The 16,265-nt window shown below is 38.8% G+C and overlaps 1 protein-coding gene across 19 annotated transcripts in view; it reads left to right on the top strand.

The window, feature by feature from the left end:
* ANKHD1 (ankyrin repeat and KH domain containing 1) overlaps positions 1-16,265 on the top strand; it is a 117,161-nt gene that overhangs the window by 35,474 nt on the left and 65,422 nt on the right. For all 19 annotated transcript variants that reach the window (XM_056350656.1, XM_056350647.1, XM_056350649.1 and 16 more), the window contains exons 3-7: positions 6,533-6,689; positions 10,938-11,085; positions 11,974-12,121; positions 13,176-13,409; positions 14,968-15,062. In XM_056350656.1, coding sequence (XP_056206631.1) covers positions 6,533-6,689; positions 10,938-11,085; positions 11,974-12,121; positions 13,176-13,409; positions 14,968-15,062 — 782 coding nt within the window. The remainder of the gene's footprint in view (positions 1-6,532; positions 6,690-10,937; positions 11,086-11,973; positions 12,122-13,175; positions 13,410-14,967; positions 15,063-16,265) is intronic.

Raw genomic sequence — 16,265 nt, 5'->3', positions numbered from 1 at the left:
GAATTCAAAAACTTGGAAAGAGCATTTCTGTTCAAAGTTCATCTTCTGAATGATGCAAAAGATGAGGTAGAAAAAAATACAATAAAAGGGTATTTGCTACAAATGTATTTATTAAGGGCATGAGTGTCAGGAGAGAACTTGCCTGGTATGAAATTGATTTCAAAATGTGGGTTTTTCTGAAAGGCAAAATAAAATAGAATTGGCCATGCCTGCACGGAGTTTATGTCACTATACATATAATGTTAGCAATGAAATGTAGGGAAGACAAGTGTATTTTGTTGTTGTGGTTTGTAGGGGTGTTTTGGTTTGGGGTGGGTTTGTTGTTTGTTTGTTTTTGTGTGTTTTGGTTTGTTTGTTTTTGTGTGTTTTGGTTTGTTTGTTTTTGTGTGTTTTGTTTTGTTTGTTTTTGTGTGTGTGTTTTGTTTGTTTGTTTTTGTGATATGGATATTCCAGATGGAAAATCTTTGCAGATTTTAGTGCAGCTCTTCTTTGTGCATCCTTGGATTTCAAGCTCCTGAAGGTTTGCCTTCACACATGGTCCTGGGTGTTGCATTAGATATGATTAGGGTCTGTAAATATTGAGTGAATTCTTCAAAGGTTCACCAGAATCATACAGCAATTTAAGGCAGGCATGCTTAACTTAACAAAGAGGGTTTTAAACTTTAACTGCTTTAGTGAAGAAATATGTTCAGAGGACCAAATGGCTTTACCCAAAAATCCCAATGGGCTCAGTCTGTACTCTGACTTAAAATAGTTATTTTCCTTGCTCAGCAAGTAAACCCTCCCTTGTAAGTCTAGTGTTGTTTAGCTTAGTGTGAATTAACATTTTTTAACAACACTTTATCTTAAATTTTTAAAAGCGTAAAACTCTTAGAAAGATTATTACACTAGAATAAATTACTAGTATTTTTGTAATTCCTATACATAATTTGTATATTCGTATACAAAAATAATTTGTAATTTGTATACAAAGACCACTACTCAATGTGTGGTTTCTTCCTTGAGGATTTTAGTCTGAGCAATCAGCATACAGTAAAGCACATTTAAACATTTACAATATATTAAAAAAATTGTAAATATATTGTGTCCCTCATTCGGATGTTGTGAATTAGATATCTTGATTTATTAGGCTTTGGACTGTTTTTTACAAGAAAACATAAACCAGCACAATACACTGTAACTTTAGATGGGCTTGAGTAATTTGTGTTGCATTCTTGCTGAAATCTCTTTTGCAAGACTAAAGTGTGTCTGTCTTTCCATTGCTGTGTGGCCACGTAATCAGTGGGATCCACTGGTGAGGCAGAACTGTGTTCAGTGCTTCTGTGCCCATGTCTTTCCAGCTGGCAGTGGCTGAGCTGGGAGCATCATGCAGTTGTTGAAACCTGACCCGGAGCAGAGTGGGCACAAGTCTGGCAATGAATGTGCTGTTGGCATCTGTGCTGTGCTCACCAATTCCAGTTGCTTCACCACGTGGCTGCTAACTTAAGTTAGTTGGTCAAGGCAACAAGAACTTTACTTGGGCATTAAACACGGGCAACAAGGTATGGCTGGTTCAGTGTTTTCCTGGATTTGCCAGAAGATCAGTATGGGTCTTGGTGAGTGTGCTGACCGCTATATTTTGGTTTACTGGGTCTGAAAATGATGTAATATGAACCTAGTGTTTGGGAAAATACTTCAACATCATCAGAGTAGGAGCAAAGTGCACACTTTTTTGTTAGTTATATGGGGAATTAGAAAACCGCTTTCTGTTTAACATACAGAAAGCAGGAAGTTAGGACATTACAGAGTGGCAGCCTGCTGTTGGTAGATGACTGATACAATCATACAGTCTCTGCTTGCTTCCACCACTGCTAGAATTTACAGAAAATAGTAGGTGGTAATTTTCTACAGATGCTTCAGTGGTAAGTATTACCAGAAATAAACATAAAATGTAGATTTAAAGGCTGTGAGAAATCTCATTTCTTTAGGAAACCTTCCTTTAGGTTCTCCTCTTAACATGCCAGAACTGAATTCATCTGAGGTGCTGTTAGGGGAGCGAGACCCATGTTGAAAATTTATGTTAAGCCACCTGAGACCTTACAGAACAGTGCACACTCAGTCTTCCTTGTTGCCACCTTGTCTTGTGGTAGCACCTGTGTGATGTGCCAGAATTAGTACTTTTCTGGTAAAGTTACTGCTTATGGCCCAAGACTGGCAAAAAAACCTGCTACAGTCCAGAACTTCTCAGTTCCTCTGAATGGGAACTCCAGTAAAGAAGCTAAAACAAAGTCCACTCTCTCCTTCCCTGAACCCTCTTTACCTTGTTTGAGGTGCTACTTGTACGACATGCTGATTAAAGCAGGTTCTTGGCATACTGTTAAAAAAAAAAAAGAAAGAAAAAAAGGACACATTTCTGTGCCATGATTCTGATTTCTTTCTTCTTTTGGGCTTTTAAAGCTGTCCACATTTCCATCAAAACCTGCCTTTGGGGGCAAGTGATGTAAGATCTTAAGGAAACAGAGGATCCATTTGAGCTTCTGGGACCAGATGATTCCATGTGAGCTGAAGTTGAGTTAGACACTGTGATGAATGTGAGATGATAAATTTGACATACTAGCAGGTGAATGGGCTCACGTGTGTGTTAGAATGTATGATGTACTGAAACTGGGAAGAAACATAATCACTACTGAATCTGCATTTTTTGGTGAGGATTGTTGGATGTTACCTCTTACGCTTAGATATTTTGACCTCTGGAACGATCTCTCTTGATATTCAAAGTGTGTGTTGACACCAGTTGTATGTGGTATGAGGGACTTAACTGTGGGCTTTATCAGAGTAATTTCTTTTTAAGGTGTTGTAAATGGTGATAATTATGAGCAGTAGCTAGAAACTACACTTCAGTATTTTCTTTATACTTAATATGAACTTTATCCAGTTAGGGAGGGTAGAGCAACTGATGCTCTTGTGAGAATGTTTCTTTTCTTGAAATAGAAGGGAAGGGAATGGTTGCTCAAGTGTGGGTATCTTACTTATGCCTTTACTGCAGTGTACTTGGAACAACTTTGGCCTTGGTTATTCATGTTGGTTCTAAGATTTATTCATGGCTTTCAACATCTGTGTGCAAGTTGTAAAAACATACAGACATGGTTTTCAGAGCATGTAATCTCAGATTCCTCATGGCAAAAATCACAGGAGTGGTAAAAGATCCTGCTCTTTCACAGGTAATAGTCTCTCCTTTCCCTATCCTTCCAGTAATCTCTTGTTCAGGAATGTCCTTAAATAGTGACTTCCAGGGCCGCTGTTCTTAGTATTACTGTAAAGCCTGTGCCTCCAATGAATCTGTCCGATCTATTTTTAAATTTGGCTTTTTGGCCTTTGCATGGTAGCTTATGTTGTATGGAAGTACTTCCTTCTGGTTTGCTTATGAACATGCTCTTAATTTTAGTGGTAAGTTGTAACTTTGTATTGGGAGTGTCACCATCTCCATATGGTTAATGGCTGTAGAATGTTCTCAGTAAAAAATAATCTGCAGTGGCTCCCATATTCTCTTTTCAAACTTACTCTGCAACAGTGATTAGTCCATGAAAAGATGAGGTATGTTATAGAACATCTGTGGTTACTTGTGTTCCTGAAAATGTGCCATTGACCTGCAGCGAGCACAGAATGTCAGACACTGGGTTTCAGTTCAGGTAGTGTCAGATCAGTAATCAATAACGTGCTAGTGAGACTGTAATAACATGAGAAATTGTGATCACTTGTGTGCAGGAAGGATAAATTCGAGCAAATGTGGAGAATGGTCTTGAGGATGCTTTCAGTATCTTGGGACAGGACTCTAGATCTGTGGTGTGACTTCTTGCCTTCAGAAATCCTGGGTATGAATGCTTTAACAGGTAAACTTTAAAAATGAAGAGAATAGTCAAGTGTAGGTTCTGCTTGTCTAGTTAACCTCGGTGTTCTACTGCCTTAGTGATTTGAAATAATTGAGATTGCCAGTTTAGTTTCAGATAGTCATGTTACTTTGGGGTTTTTTTTTAATGTGGATTGTGTGGGGGTTTTTGTTTGTTTTATTTTTGGACCGGACTTCTTATTTCCTCCTTCTTTTCCCAGCAGTATTGCTGTTCACCAGCTCCTTCATGAGACCCTTCTGAGTGGAGGGGAACTGCTGTCGTGCTGCTCCTTGTAAGCAAAATCTGTAGGTTTTTTAGCCTGGCTCAGGGGTTGCTTTTCTAAATCCTGTGGATTTCTCTCAAGTACTCCTTCACTTTGCTTACCACAGTGTTCAGCTTTGGTTGCAGTGGTCCTAGATGAGGCCTGAGAACTGAGTTGTGAAGACTTAAATCCTGGGGTTTTTTTCCTTAGGCAGTACTTTTATGTATACTGCAAGCTAGTGTAAACCAGCACCGCCACCAGAAATAGCCAGTGTAGACATCTGTGTAGTTACTCTGTGAGCTGTCCCAGAGAAGCAGATGTATAGAAAAAATACAGCTTTCTGTATGTGTTTGGTAGTAAATTGATGCCCCAGTACAACTGCACAGTGACTATCCTCCACTGTCCCACCTGCTGCAACTGCAAAGTCAACGGGAATTAACATCCCCCTTTAAACCACCAACGCATTCAGTTTACATTAATGTGTGAGGCGTGAGCTGTGGTGTTTGAGCCTTGTTGTTTATATCCTCACTGTATTAACAGAGGTGGCCAGAAGGGTTATAGCCTCAACAGTTTGGATGGAAGGAGGAGTGTGGCTGGTAGCCTCTTCAAGTATGGTGGAGTCAAGAGTCTGTGGCTCTGTGTTTCTCTGCTCTGATTGCTCTGCAGTGTGCTGGACAGGCTTCAAAAACCAGATGGATGTGGTGTGGGAAAATCTAGTTGTGATTTTCCATTTTATTATCAGTAGTTTATTATAAATGGTTTTTCATAGCCTTTTGACAATGCTGAAGTGCTCCGGAGGTGGGATGGTGTAGCCAGGTAGAAAGTGTGCTTGGATCTTGCAAAGTATTTCAAGCAGTTCATTTCAACCTTCATAGCCTGTGCTTAGTTTCGCTTGGCCAAATAAACTTCTGCACCCCATTGTAGGTGTCTGCCTTGGTGACAGGATAGGGACTTTTCATCATTTCCAGGAACACTGAGCTTGAATACTGTAAGCCAGTGTTTACCAGCACCGCAGCAGTGGTGCAGGGTAATCTAACTGTGTGCCCGGCCTGTGTTGGCCTAAATGGTTTTCAGGGTGGAGAAATTTGGTAAGTATTGGTTCTTACATTAATGAGAAACAAATTGGATGCTCTCAAATTGGGGAAATACATTGTCTGAAGACAATGTTTGAAACTTTCAAAGTATGATTTCAGTATTTATTCTGTAATAATTACAAGCTGGGTTGTGGAGACATGGTCTAAATCTGTCTTGCAGAGATATGCACATACCAAATAGCAGATCTTGTGAGGCATAAGATGTGTTATTTTCAGATGTTTATATCTAATGTGATTCTGCTTAACAGCTAAAGAATTGAAAAGTTACTGATTCATCACTGGTGAAGGTAGCTAACCTATAAACCAGTAACCATTGCTTTTTGTAGCCTGTGAAACAGATTTCTTTCTTTTTTTTTCCTCTTTTTTTTTTTTACCCTAGGTGTGGGTGCTATTCATCAGTGCATTTATTTACACTATTTGCACATTTGTATATGCAAATATAAGCTCTGCCTACACTACAGAGGCAACTGCAGTGATGTTTGCATATGTAAAATAAGCTGTGCTGAACTATATGTAGTAAGACTGGTGTGGAATAGAACTACACAGCTGTACTATAATTTTGTATCAGCCATGTGATACACCTTATGGTGCTGTTCTGTATTGGCCTTCAGCTTTAGTCTTGCAGCAAAGAAACTGTTACAGAAGTTCCTTCAGTCTAAGCATTTCTACTGTGTAATGTTAGTGTAGAGGGGGGCATTGATTTCAAGTATACTTAAAATACTTGAAATTCTGTTTCATAATTTTTGTGTCTAGCTAGAGCTGTGCGGTTTAAAATGTTAAAATACTGGGAATTTAAGCTAGTAATCTTTCACAACTTTTTCCTCCTCTTAAAAAATAAAAGGCATTTTAGAACTAAGTGTACTTCATTTTGGATGGAGTAGGGTGGGAAAGGGGTAGTAACTTCAGATTTTAAATTGGAAAATCCTTCACATTCAGAAAAGAGTAAATAAAGCCTGTGGAATAATACCCGTTTCCCAGACTTTTGGTTTTGGGCTCAATCCCTGGATTTACCTTTATTCCCCTGAGATTATTTTATTTATTTTTATTCTTCAAAGGTATGAGTTGGGAATTTGGGACAGGTAATGAAGCTGCCAGTTGAAAAATAGTTTTCTTACTGCTGTATTATAGTTAATTAAATGTTCAGATCTTATGCAAATGTTAGCAGTTACTTTTAAGTAGCTGATTTTCTGGCATGTTTGCATATCGTTTTTAACTAATAGTGCATGTGGCTGAAATCTAAAATAGTGTCTTTGCATTTCTTTTGTGTGACTTTCTTACTAACCTGACTGATGAATGAACATACACTGAAGGAATTGGTAAATTGTCCACTGCCGATGGTAAAGCCTTCGCAGATCCTGAGGTTCTCCGAAGACTGACATCCTCTGTCAGCTGTGCACTGGATGAAGCTGCTGCTGCATTGACACGGATGAGAGCAGAGAACAATCACAATGCAGGACAAGTGGACAAGTATGTATTGATCACTCCCCACCTCCAGTTTCCCAACTATATGTATTTTTAATTTCAAATTAAGTAAACTTTATAGTTAGCACTTGGTAATGTAGCTGCTCCACTACTTGCAGAAGCAAAGTTAGTGAATCTGAAGGTGTAATCTGTCCCATCAGATAGCTTCAAAGTGTAAGAGAAAAGTACAAAAAAAGTGATACTGTCTAACCTGCTGCTCTTTCTGTGTATTAAACAATTGATTTCTTTTTCAAAAATGGACTAAATTCTTAGCTGTGGAAGAGTTGGTGATAGTAAATAAAACTATATTATCTGATAACTTTTTTTTGTAACATAATTAATGAGGATGGCATTTAACTCCCATGATGACAAACTGAGGATTTATCCTGTGTCATCAAAAGCTTTCTACATTAGTAATTTGAAGGCATCTTTAGGGATCCTGAAATATTTTCTACTCTGACAAGTGATGCAAATACTTTGTAAACTGTTGGGATGGTGTGACTGCTGCATATACTGTTGAACTTCACATTTAGGATCAAAAATGGAAAGTCTTAAGTTTTCTTTAATATGGATGTCCTCTTGGAATTCAGACTGGGATTGGCAAAACAAAGTGCTTACAATAAGGGCAATAGTCTTGAGTCATTGCTGAAAATATAAATACAAATATAGTTTCATTTCCTAACTGAAGCTGAATAAATTACTTGTGGATCAAAACATGAGGAGGCAAAAATACACTGGGGAAGCATGTTTGAATGTAAAAAGGAAGTATGCAAGCGATGGAAGCAGGCCAGGTGGCCCATGGGGAGTATAGAAACAATGTCAGGCATATAGGGGCATGATTAGGAAAGCCAAAGCCCACCTGGATTTGAATCTAGCAAAGGGCGTGAAAAGAAATAAGATATACGAGCGTGAGTATATCGGCTGCAAAAAGAAGATGAGGGAAGATGTGGGCCAGCTTTAGAATATGGCAGGGTACCTACTGATGGGGACACCGAAGGGGGTTTGCCTTGGGCTTTACTGGTGAGATTTGCTTTCAGGAATCCCAAGCCCCTGAGATGAGTGGGAAGGTTGGTATCAGATTAGGGAGCATTTAAACAGGTTGGACATAGTCTAGTGAACAAGTTCCTGGGACTTGATAGTATGTACCTGTGTGTACTGAAGGAGCTGGCTGATGTCACTGTGAGACTAGTCTCAATTTATTTGAAAGGTCGTAGGGAATGAGGGAGGTTCCTGAGGACTGGAAGAAAGCAAATGTCACCCTTGTCCTCAAGAAGGGCAAGAAAGAGGATCCAAGGGACTTGCAGGCAGGTTGTCCTCACCTCAGTCCCTGAAAAGGTGATGGAGCAAATCCTCCTGGAAGCCATTTCCTAACATAATAAGTACAAAATGATGATGGGAAGTAGTCAGCATGGTTTTACAAAGGGGAGATCAAGCCTGAGCTGATAGCTATCTACAAAGAGATGGCTATGTTGGTAGATGATGGATGCTGTTTATCTTTACTTTAGCAAGTCTTTTCACACTATATCCCACAACATCCTGTGGGACAAGCTGATGAAGTACAGGCTAGTTAAGTGGACAGTGAGGTGGATTGAAAACTGAACTGCTAGTCTAGTTAACTGCTAGTTGTTAGTATCAGAAAGTCTGTCCAGGTAAAGGCAAGTTGCTAGTGGTGTACTCCAGGGGACGATATTGGGGCTAGTACTGTTTGATGTCTTCATCAGTGACTAATGTAATGGTACGGAGTGCATCCTCAGCAAGTTTGCAGATGATACAAAACTGAAAGGAGTGCTTGATGGAGCAGATAGCTGTGCTGCCATGTAGATGGACCTTGACAAGCTGCAGAAAAGGAGCCAGCAGGAATCTCATGAAATGCAAGAAAGGGAAATACAAAGTCTTGTACCTGGAGAGAAGTATCTCTGCATTTGTACAGATGGGGAGAGCTGAATGGCTGGAAATCAACTTTGGAGAAAAAGGCCTGAGTTTTGTGGTGGACAAGTGGAACAGGAGCTAGCAATGCACCCTTGGAGCAAAAGTGAACAGCATTCTGTGCTTCATTTGGAAGAACATCCTCATGACATTCTTGTCAATTTACAAAATGCCTTGGATGCATCACAAACAGAACCTGAGCAGAGAGCAAACTGGGAGACCTCTCAAGGTGACTGGTCGACTAGAATCAAGTTTGTTTTAATAACTCTTTCCCAGAGCATATTTGGTTTTGCAGCAGTTCTGTATTATATGAGGTGGTTTACGGTCATCTGAGAATGACGGATCTGTTTCAGGATTTGTCTCCGAGGTCATGGTGTTAGGTGGCTCCCATTTGTAAAGGCTAGGCTAAGGCTATGTGTGTGCAAAAGTGCATTGAATCCCCACCCTCTCCTCCCCGCTGAACACGGGGACCTGAGCTCTAAGTGCCTCATTATGTGTGAGTTCCATCAGGGCTGTTTGCTTGTGCCATGAGCACACATCTGTCCCTTATCTTCTTCCCAGGAGAAGGTGGCAGGTTTGGTAGTGTCCTGCAGCCTTTTAGTGGAATCCCATTGCTTCAGTATATGGACTTGACTATGTAGCCAAATAATAAACTTTACCAAAATATCAGTTATTTTGCTTAAAATACGTAGTGATTACAATGCAAATGTAAGTGATCAGATGCTGGATACTCTCTTCGGGTCAGGTCTCGGCTTTTATCTAGCAGCTGCTAGCACAGATTATTTCACTTTGGGGTATATGGCAACTGAGGTCCTTTTAAAACAGGGACTTAACATAGTTTAACCATTACAGTCTTTGACCAATTGAAAATTACAACTGGTCTGCTTTCCTGAGGGAACTTTGTGTGCTCAAATGGATATTTTCTTCAACATGAGTGAATTTGAGTGAACTACTATTTTTTACAGAAGAAAAGTAGAAGTTTGAGGTTTTTAATGAATCTGAGTATACTAGGTTTTTTTTAAGAGACAAGTTTCCATATCTTGCCAATAAAATACACTGACAGGAATGCATCACATACAATCCACTACTGTTTGTAACAGTGCTGCTCTTCCTTTCCCCCTCCTGCCAGGGCATTAACTGTGGCTTGGTTCCCAGTGACTGAGGGATGATGGTTCCTTGCATATATTTTCTAAATAAAATTGTCACCAGTTGGAGAAGTGTAACAGAGTTGGTACTGAGCATGACTTGCTGTTGTTTGCACTTGTGTTTAGCAGTGCTTTGACAGTTGTCTTTGCTTAAACTTTTTTTTTTTGTAACAGAAAAAGATTTAAAGGACAGGTGACTTGATTTGAAATAAGTTGAAGCTCAGCTCACAGTTTTCAAGATTTGTTTAGTGTACTTTCCTAGGTCTCAGGGGAGGTAGCTATTCTCTCTGCTTTAGAGGTTAATGATGGTTAAAGTAGTGATTATAGACTTCTGAACTTTCAGATGCCAAGCACTTGGGGTTTGTCTTGTCTTTTGCTTCTGACTCTTAGCTTGTAATTACTATGTGTAGCTTTTTTTTTTTTTAAGGATGAGTTAGTAGTGTTCTGTGTAGAATTTGTGCTACTGCTATTTTAAAAAAGTGCAGTTCATTTGGCTTATTTCATCCATCTGAAAGCTTCTGTAATATGCTTTTAACAGTGCATGAATGGGAAAGTAGTAAACTTCTGTAAGGCTCCTCTCCTTTCTTCCTGTAAGATGTCATTAGGTAAGGATTTTTAAGAAAAAAAAACTTTGAGCTAGTGCAGAGTAGGAGATAGTCCCACTAAAGGAGAGACAATGGTTAGATATTTTTCTTGTTAAGTATTCAATATCAGTGGTCTCTGTGATACTAGTCTGTTCACTTTTTGGCTTTATCTCCACTAGAAATTTACCTTGGTACCTATAGTCAGTAGCTTGTTGTGGTCATTACCCTCTGTGTGTCTGGCATTCCACTGAAGTGTAAATAGTACCAGTGAGATGTATTCTGTATCTTGCAACCACCACAGATTACCTAGATTTGAGCACTCTTCTCTGAATCTAAGCTATATGAGAACTTATGTGAGTTAACAACTGGTAAGGACAAGAGCTAATTTAGGTATAAGCAAGGTCTATCTCACTTTCTCCTGTGGAAATAATGGGTGTGTGTATATATGTATTTTTTCTTAAAAAATCTGTAAGGTATATTTTCTAGTAAGGCATAGTACTAATGTCATGAGTCTTCATTTAAAGACTTCCTTGCATAGGAAAGTTACACATCTACTGCAGATTTATTTTGAGCTTATTCTGTGATAACTGATTTTCCAGTCGCAGTTTGGCAGAAGCATGCTCAGATGGGGATGTAAATGCTGTCCGGAAACTGTTGGATGAAGGAAGAAGTGTAAATGAACATACTGAAGAAGGGGAGAGTCTCCTTTGCTTGGCCTGTTCAGCAGGATACTATGAATTGGCACAAGTAAGTAATACACAATCAAAACTAAACCTTTGTGAAATGCTGTCTAAAGGGTGGCTTTGATAGGTAAACATTTTAGCTATTTTGATTGTAATTTTTTTTATAATCTAAACAGATTATCGGTTAATACACTTTACATTTGTCTTTTAAATGGTAAATGCATCATATATGCCTTTAGGTTTAAGTGACTTGTCTGAGGAATGCATCTTGTTTTATGATGTATCTACTTTTCTGGCACTGTTCTAGATGCAGTCGAGTTGTTCTGCCAAGCAGATGTTGCAAGAGGGTCCAAAATAGCAGAAAACGCTACAAATGCTTACCTTCTAAAAATTCATGTCTCAGTCACTCAAGATTCTTTAAATCACATCTATATCAACAGTGCATTAATTTCTGTGAATTTTTGGCTTTTATACTTGTGTAGCTAAGGGCAGATTTTGTGCTTCTTTGAAGATGTTTAGATGACGGTTCTCAGAAGGTGGCCAGCTTCATGTTTTGATGCTAGGTGTGAGTACAGGGAAAAAACTGTTTACCTGTAAGCTTGACCCTATGTGTGCTGTGGTCATTAATGCAAGTTTACAGTTTCTCTGCTGTCATTCTTGTTAGTGAAGTACCTTGTGACTTTTGAAAAAGTCCAGTATTGCACTGTAACTTAAGGTTGACTTAAGCAGATGTGAACAAACACAGAAAAACAGGATTTCCTGAAGCAGAGCACAGTGCAGATAGTAGTTACGGACAGTCCTGGGGAGTGCCATTGTGCTTCACCATTGAGGGTATTACTGCAAGGGAATGCTGTGGCTGGCTGGGGAATTGTGCTCACAAGCCCCACTGAACTAAAAGCAAAATGTTGGTGTTACAGTTTATTCATAAAGTGATTTTTTTTTTTTTCTCTAGGTGCTACTAGCAATGCATGCAAATGTTGAAGATCGAGGGAATAAAGGAGACATAACTCCCTTAATGGCAGCTGCCAGCGGAGGCTATGTAGATATTGTTAAACTTCTCCTTGTTCATTGTGCAGATGTCAACGCACAGTCTTCAACAGGTAACTGGGAAGCAGAAACACAAAGGATTAATAAGACTGGCACATAAGATGTGCAGCTGTTCAGAATATCTGTGGTTTTGTCTAATAGTTTCATTCACAAGAGAAGGTGACAGGAATTATTAAGAATAGGCCAGATACACAGCAGATGTGTTTAGTGTCTTACCTGGCTGTTTTAAATTTTTTTTTTAATATAAACTGTGATGGAAAGCAGAGTTCCTGTGAGAACCACCATGGTGTTAAATGATCAGAAAAATACACAGAAATTTGTTTTTTCTCATCTGTAATCCAAAATTACACAGTAAGAAGACCATGGGACACATCTGGTCAAGACCAGTTATTTCAGTCTATAGCTTTTTACCAAAGAGGAGGTGCAATTCTTTGAACCTTGAATGTTGTCTACATTGCTGATGCTTGACGACACCTTAACTAACCTTGCTGACAGTATTAACCTGCAGCTGGATTCTGTTAATATTAAGATAGAATTTAAACTTTGTTTAAATTTTTAAAAAGTGCAGTCTGAACTATGGAATGAAATGTTCTTTTTATCTTGATGATTAGCCATATTAGGCAGAACTTACCTTAAAATTGACTGTAGCTTCTAAAACATAAGCCATATGTGATTGTCTGTCACTTACAGTACCAGTTTTAAATTAAAATTTATTTTCATCTAGCCAGTAGAAGTTTTTCAAGGGATTACAGGATAAAAACCCAAACGTGACAACCCTGCACCCTCCCCACCCCCAAACTCTACAGTGAGCATGAAAATTACTCACTGATCTTTCTGTGTGTGTATTTGATCTCTCTGTATGCTGAAGTAGGAAATGTAATAATCAAAGAAAAAAAATCCTAATTTTTAATACTGGCTTAGCTTTAAAAGTGACATCATAGTTGTGATTTTGGAATTTTATACCCAGCCTGAAATTATTGACTGTGAGGTAAAAGGCTGCTGTTAGTGATGCATTTGGTTTTGTTCAGAGCTGTTAAAACTATTCCTTTCCTGTATTAGGAGTGGGTGATGGAAAGGGCTTTCGTGTAAACTACTTCTTCTCTGCAGGGAACACAGCTCTCACTTACGCTTGTGCTGGGGGCTTTGTTGACATTGTGAAGGTGCTATTGAAAGCTGGTGCTAATATAGAAGACCACAATGAGAATGGGCATACTCCTTTAATGGAAGCAGCCAGTGCAGGTCATGTTGAGGTTGCAAGAGTATTGCTGGAATATGGTGCAGGAATCAACACTCACTCCAACGAGTTCAAAGAAAGTGCACTTACACTTGCATGCTATAAAGGTATGTCTCTTGCCTTCTTCTGTATTTTTGTTTAAATTTATTTGCTAGGATTTATGTAACTAAAGCTTCTAGCCATACTTTGAATATTTTCTTAAGTGTTTTGGAATACTGGATTTTGGTTTTAAACTTGATGTCAGGAAATGCTCATCTGTGATGTAGTGGTGTTAAGCCTGTCTACTTGTGTCCAGATGTGGTGGACATGTATTAGGCATGCTGCAGATGAAAACTTGTGACTGGCTGCATCCAGACTTGTGCTTTGACAAGCTGCCGCTCTCCTCTTCCCCCAGTACTGCATTCCATATTTCATTCAGATTCCCCGTACCAACTGTGTGCAAGTTCTGAAAACCTCTCTGTTAGTTCTTAGGAAAATAGGAAGTTAGAACAAATGTTCCTGGATACCTGATGGGGTGAAAATACTAGTATTATGGATACTTTTCCTTCAGTGTAATTTTGGAGGATGTCTATGAATTGTTAATGTATTATGAACTGTTAGGGACTTTTGACTTAAATTCTTCTGTTTAGAGTTTCTATATAAAGTAACTTAGTGCGATGGTAATCCAGTGTGCTTCCAAGTCTTTGTTTCTTTAAAAAATCTCCATAAAATTTCCAACAATTGCCTTTCTCCTAAGAGAAGCTTTAAGGATGTGGATTATTGTTACGGTAATTCCAGGTTTTGCCTCTGTGGTTAGAATTGGGAGGATACATAGTATGTATAACCCATCTGAAAACTGGTGTCTGGATTTGTAATGGATTTTCTGCAGGATATAGTAGTTCGTTACATGGAAATTTCAGCATTAGTACTCTTGGATATATGTTGCAGGGGCATTCTTGATTCTTGTGACCTTCAAGTGATGTAGTGTAAGATCTCCATTGACTAGAGATTTCCTGTATTAGCTTTAGCAAGATGGTTGAGCTGCCTTATTTTCCTAACAGTTTATGTAAAACTAAGTCTTGTCTTGGAGGAGGGTGCTCATTGAGAGAATAATGTATAAGGACAAATTCTAAAATGACAGAAGCCATAACAGAGTTGAAAACAAGTATTGGTAAAGTTCACTAGAAGCTTTTAAAAATTGTGTCAGATACCATAATATGACATAATGCGTGTATCTTAGTTCTCAGAAATATGTCTGTGAATACTGTGATAAAAGCATAAAGTTAAGTTCAGATCTACATGGTCTTATTCTAAAAGATAAATTCCCCCCCCCCAATTGTGTATACTGCCTTGGAACACTTAGGTAGGTCGTTATACAGTTGAATAAGGAACAAACACTGTCTTTTATAGCTCGAAGTCACAAGGAAAAGTTCCAGTTGTGTAAACTTGAATTATTCGAGAGGTCTGTCTTCATCTCATAGTTGGGCAGTATCTTTGGGAAAGACTTCTCTGTCTGTTCTGCATTGGTATTTTTTTAGAGTCCTTTAAAAAAAGCAGGTTTGTGAATTATAACTTGTAAAAATTATAATAGAAAACTATGAAAATTAAGTGATTTTAAGTGTGCTCTCTGCACTACTAAGTTTATGATATTAAATGCTTGCTTATTTTGATCTGTTTCATTTAAAGGCCATTTAGATATGGTTCGTTTTTTGCTTGAAGCTGGAGCTGATCAAGAGCATAAAACAGATGAGATGCACACAGCGCTAATGGAGGCCTGCATGGTAAATAGCCTTTATTTGTACCCTCCCTTTTCAATGAGAGAAGAATGAAAGAGATGGTAAATTAAAGTGAGCCTTTGTTAACAAGCTGTTTTGGGTCTGCAAGAGGATGTGTTTTAGTTTTTATGGTAAGAAAGCCTTTACTATAGCTACCACAGGTGGCCAGCTTCTCAGTCTGATTGGTCACAGGGGAAAATTACTCTGATTTTTGGGAGTGTGATGTATTGTTTTAAATGCTCCCTATGTGAAGTGTTAGGGGTAACTAATCTGTAGTGTGATAAGTAGTAGGTTGAGCCCAAGTCACTGTTTCTTTTGCAGTGGAATAGTTATTTTTCCACCTTTGTCTTTAGAGAAGGCCTCTTGGATCACCATGGTGTGAGCCTTCCAGAAGTGCACTGAGCTAGATGACTAATGCATTGCACTTGTCCTTTCACCACTGCAGGAAGTATTTTGCATGTAGAGATAGTTTGTTCTCTTCTGAGTTTCTGTAAATAGTCTGTTAGGTTTTTTCTTTTGAAATTAAGATGGTAAGTCAAAAGTAGTTTAGTTCTTAGTTCCTGGGCAACTCATAATTTCAAAGCAGCCACTGAGGTAAAACTTGCCTTTCTAAGAGCTTCATCTTAATAAAGAGTGTGCTGCTGTGTCAAAGCATGTCCGTAACCAGTTTTGTCCAGACTTTAGGTGACCTTTGATCTGTTCTTCAAGCTAGGAAACTTCTTTGAAGAAAGATAGGAAGCACAGCAAAGAGAGGAAAACTTAATTTGCTTCCAGTAGCCTATACTCTTTAAGATAGGCTGCAATGTTCCTCCAGTCTTCTGAGAGCTGGAGGATCAAGTGTTCTTTTATTGCAGTTGTGAGGTGATGATGCAAGTGACCAAGGTCAGATTGTAGTGTCTCAAGCTGTGATGAAGTCTTCCAATAGTGGGATGGTAATGGTGTCCTTGAATAGTCTTCCCAGAGCCTAGTGAGAAGGATGTAGTTGCAGTGGGTGTATGCTGTCTCCTAAAGGAGATTGCCACATGACTACAAACTAAATGTTTTAATTGGCCCACTGTTCTGTTTAGGCTTAGTTTTAGGTGGCTGTGAAGTGTCTTGCTTGGAGAAGATAAAGTTGTGTGGGTTGCTTGCACATTTTTAGCTCTTGAATGTTTCAGACTAGTTTGCATTATAGAGTGTGTATTGACCTTTAAAAGCAACAGGGAGGAA

The sequence above is a fragment of the Falco biarmicus genome, chromosome 8 (assembly GCF_023638135.1).
Source record: "Falco biarmicus isolate bFalBia1 chromosome 8, bFalBia1.pri, whole genome shotgun sequence".
NCBI lineage: Eukaryota > Metazoa > Chordata > Aves > Falconiformes > Falconidae > Falco > Falco biarmicus.
Note: the sequence above shows the minus strand (reverse complement) of the source record. Positions and strands in the feature narration are given on the sequence as shown.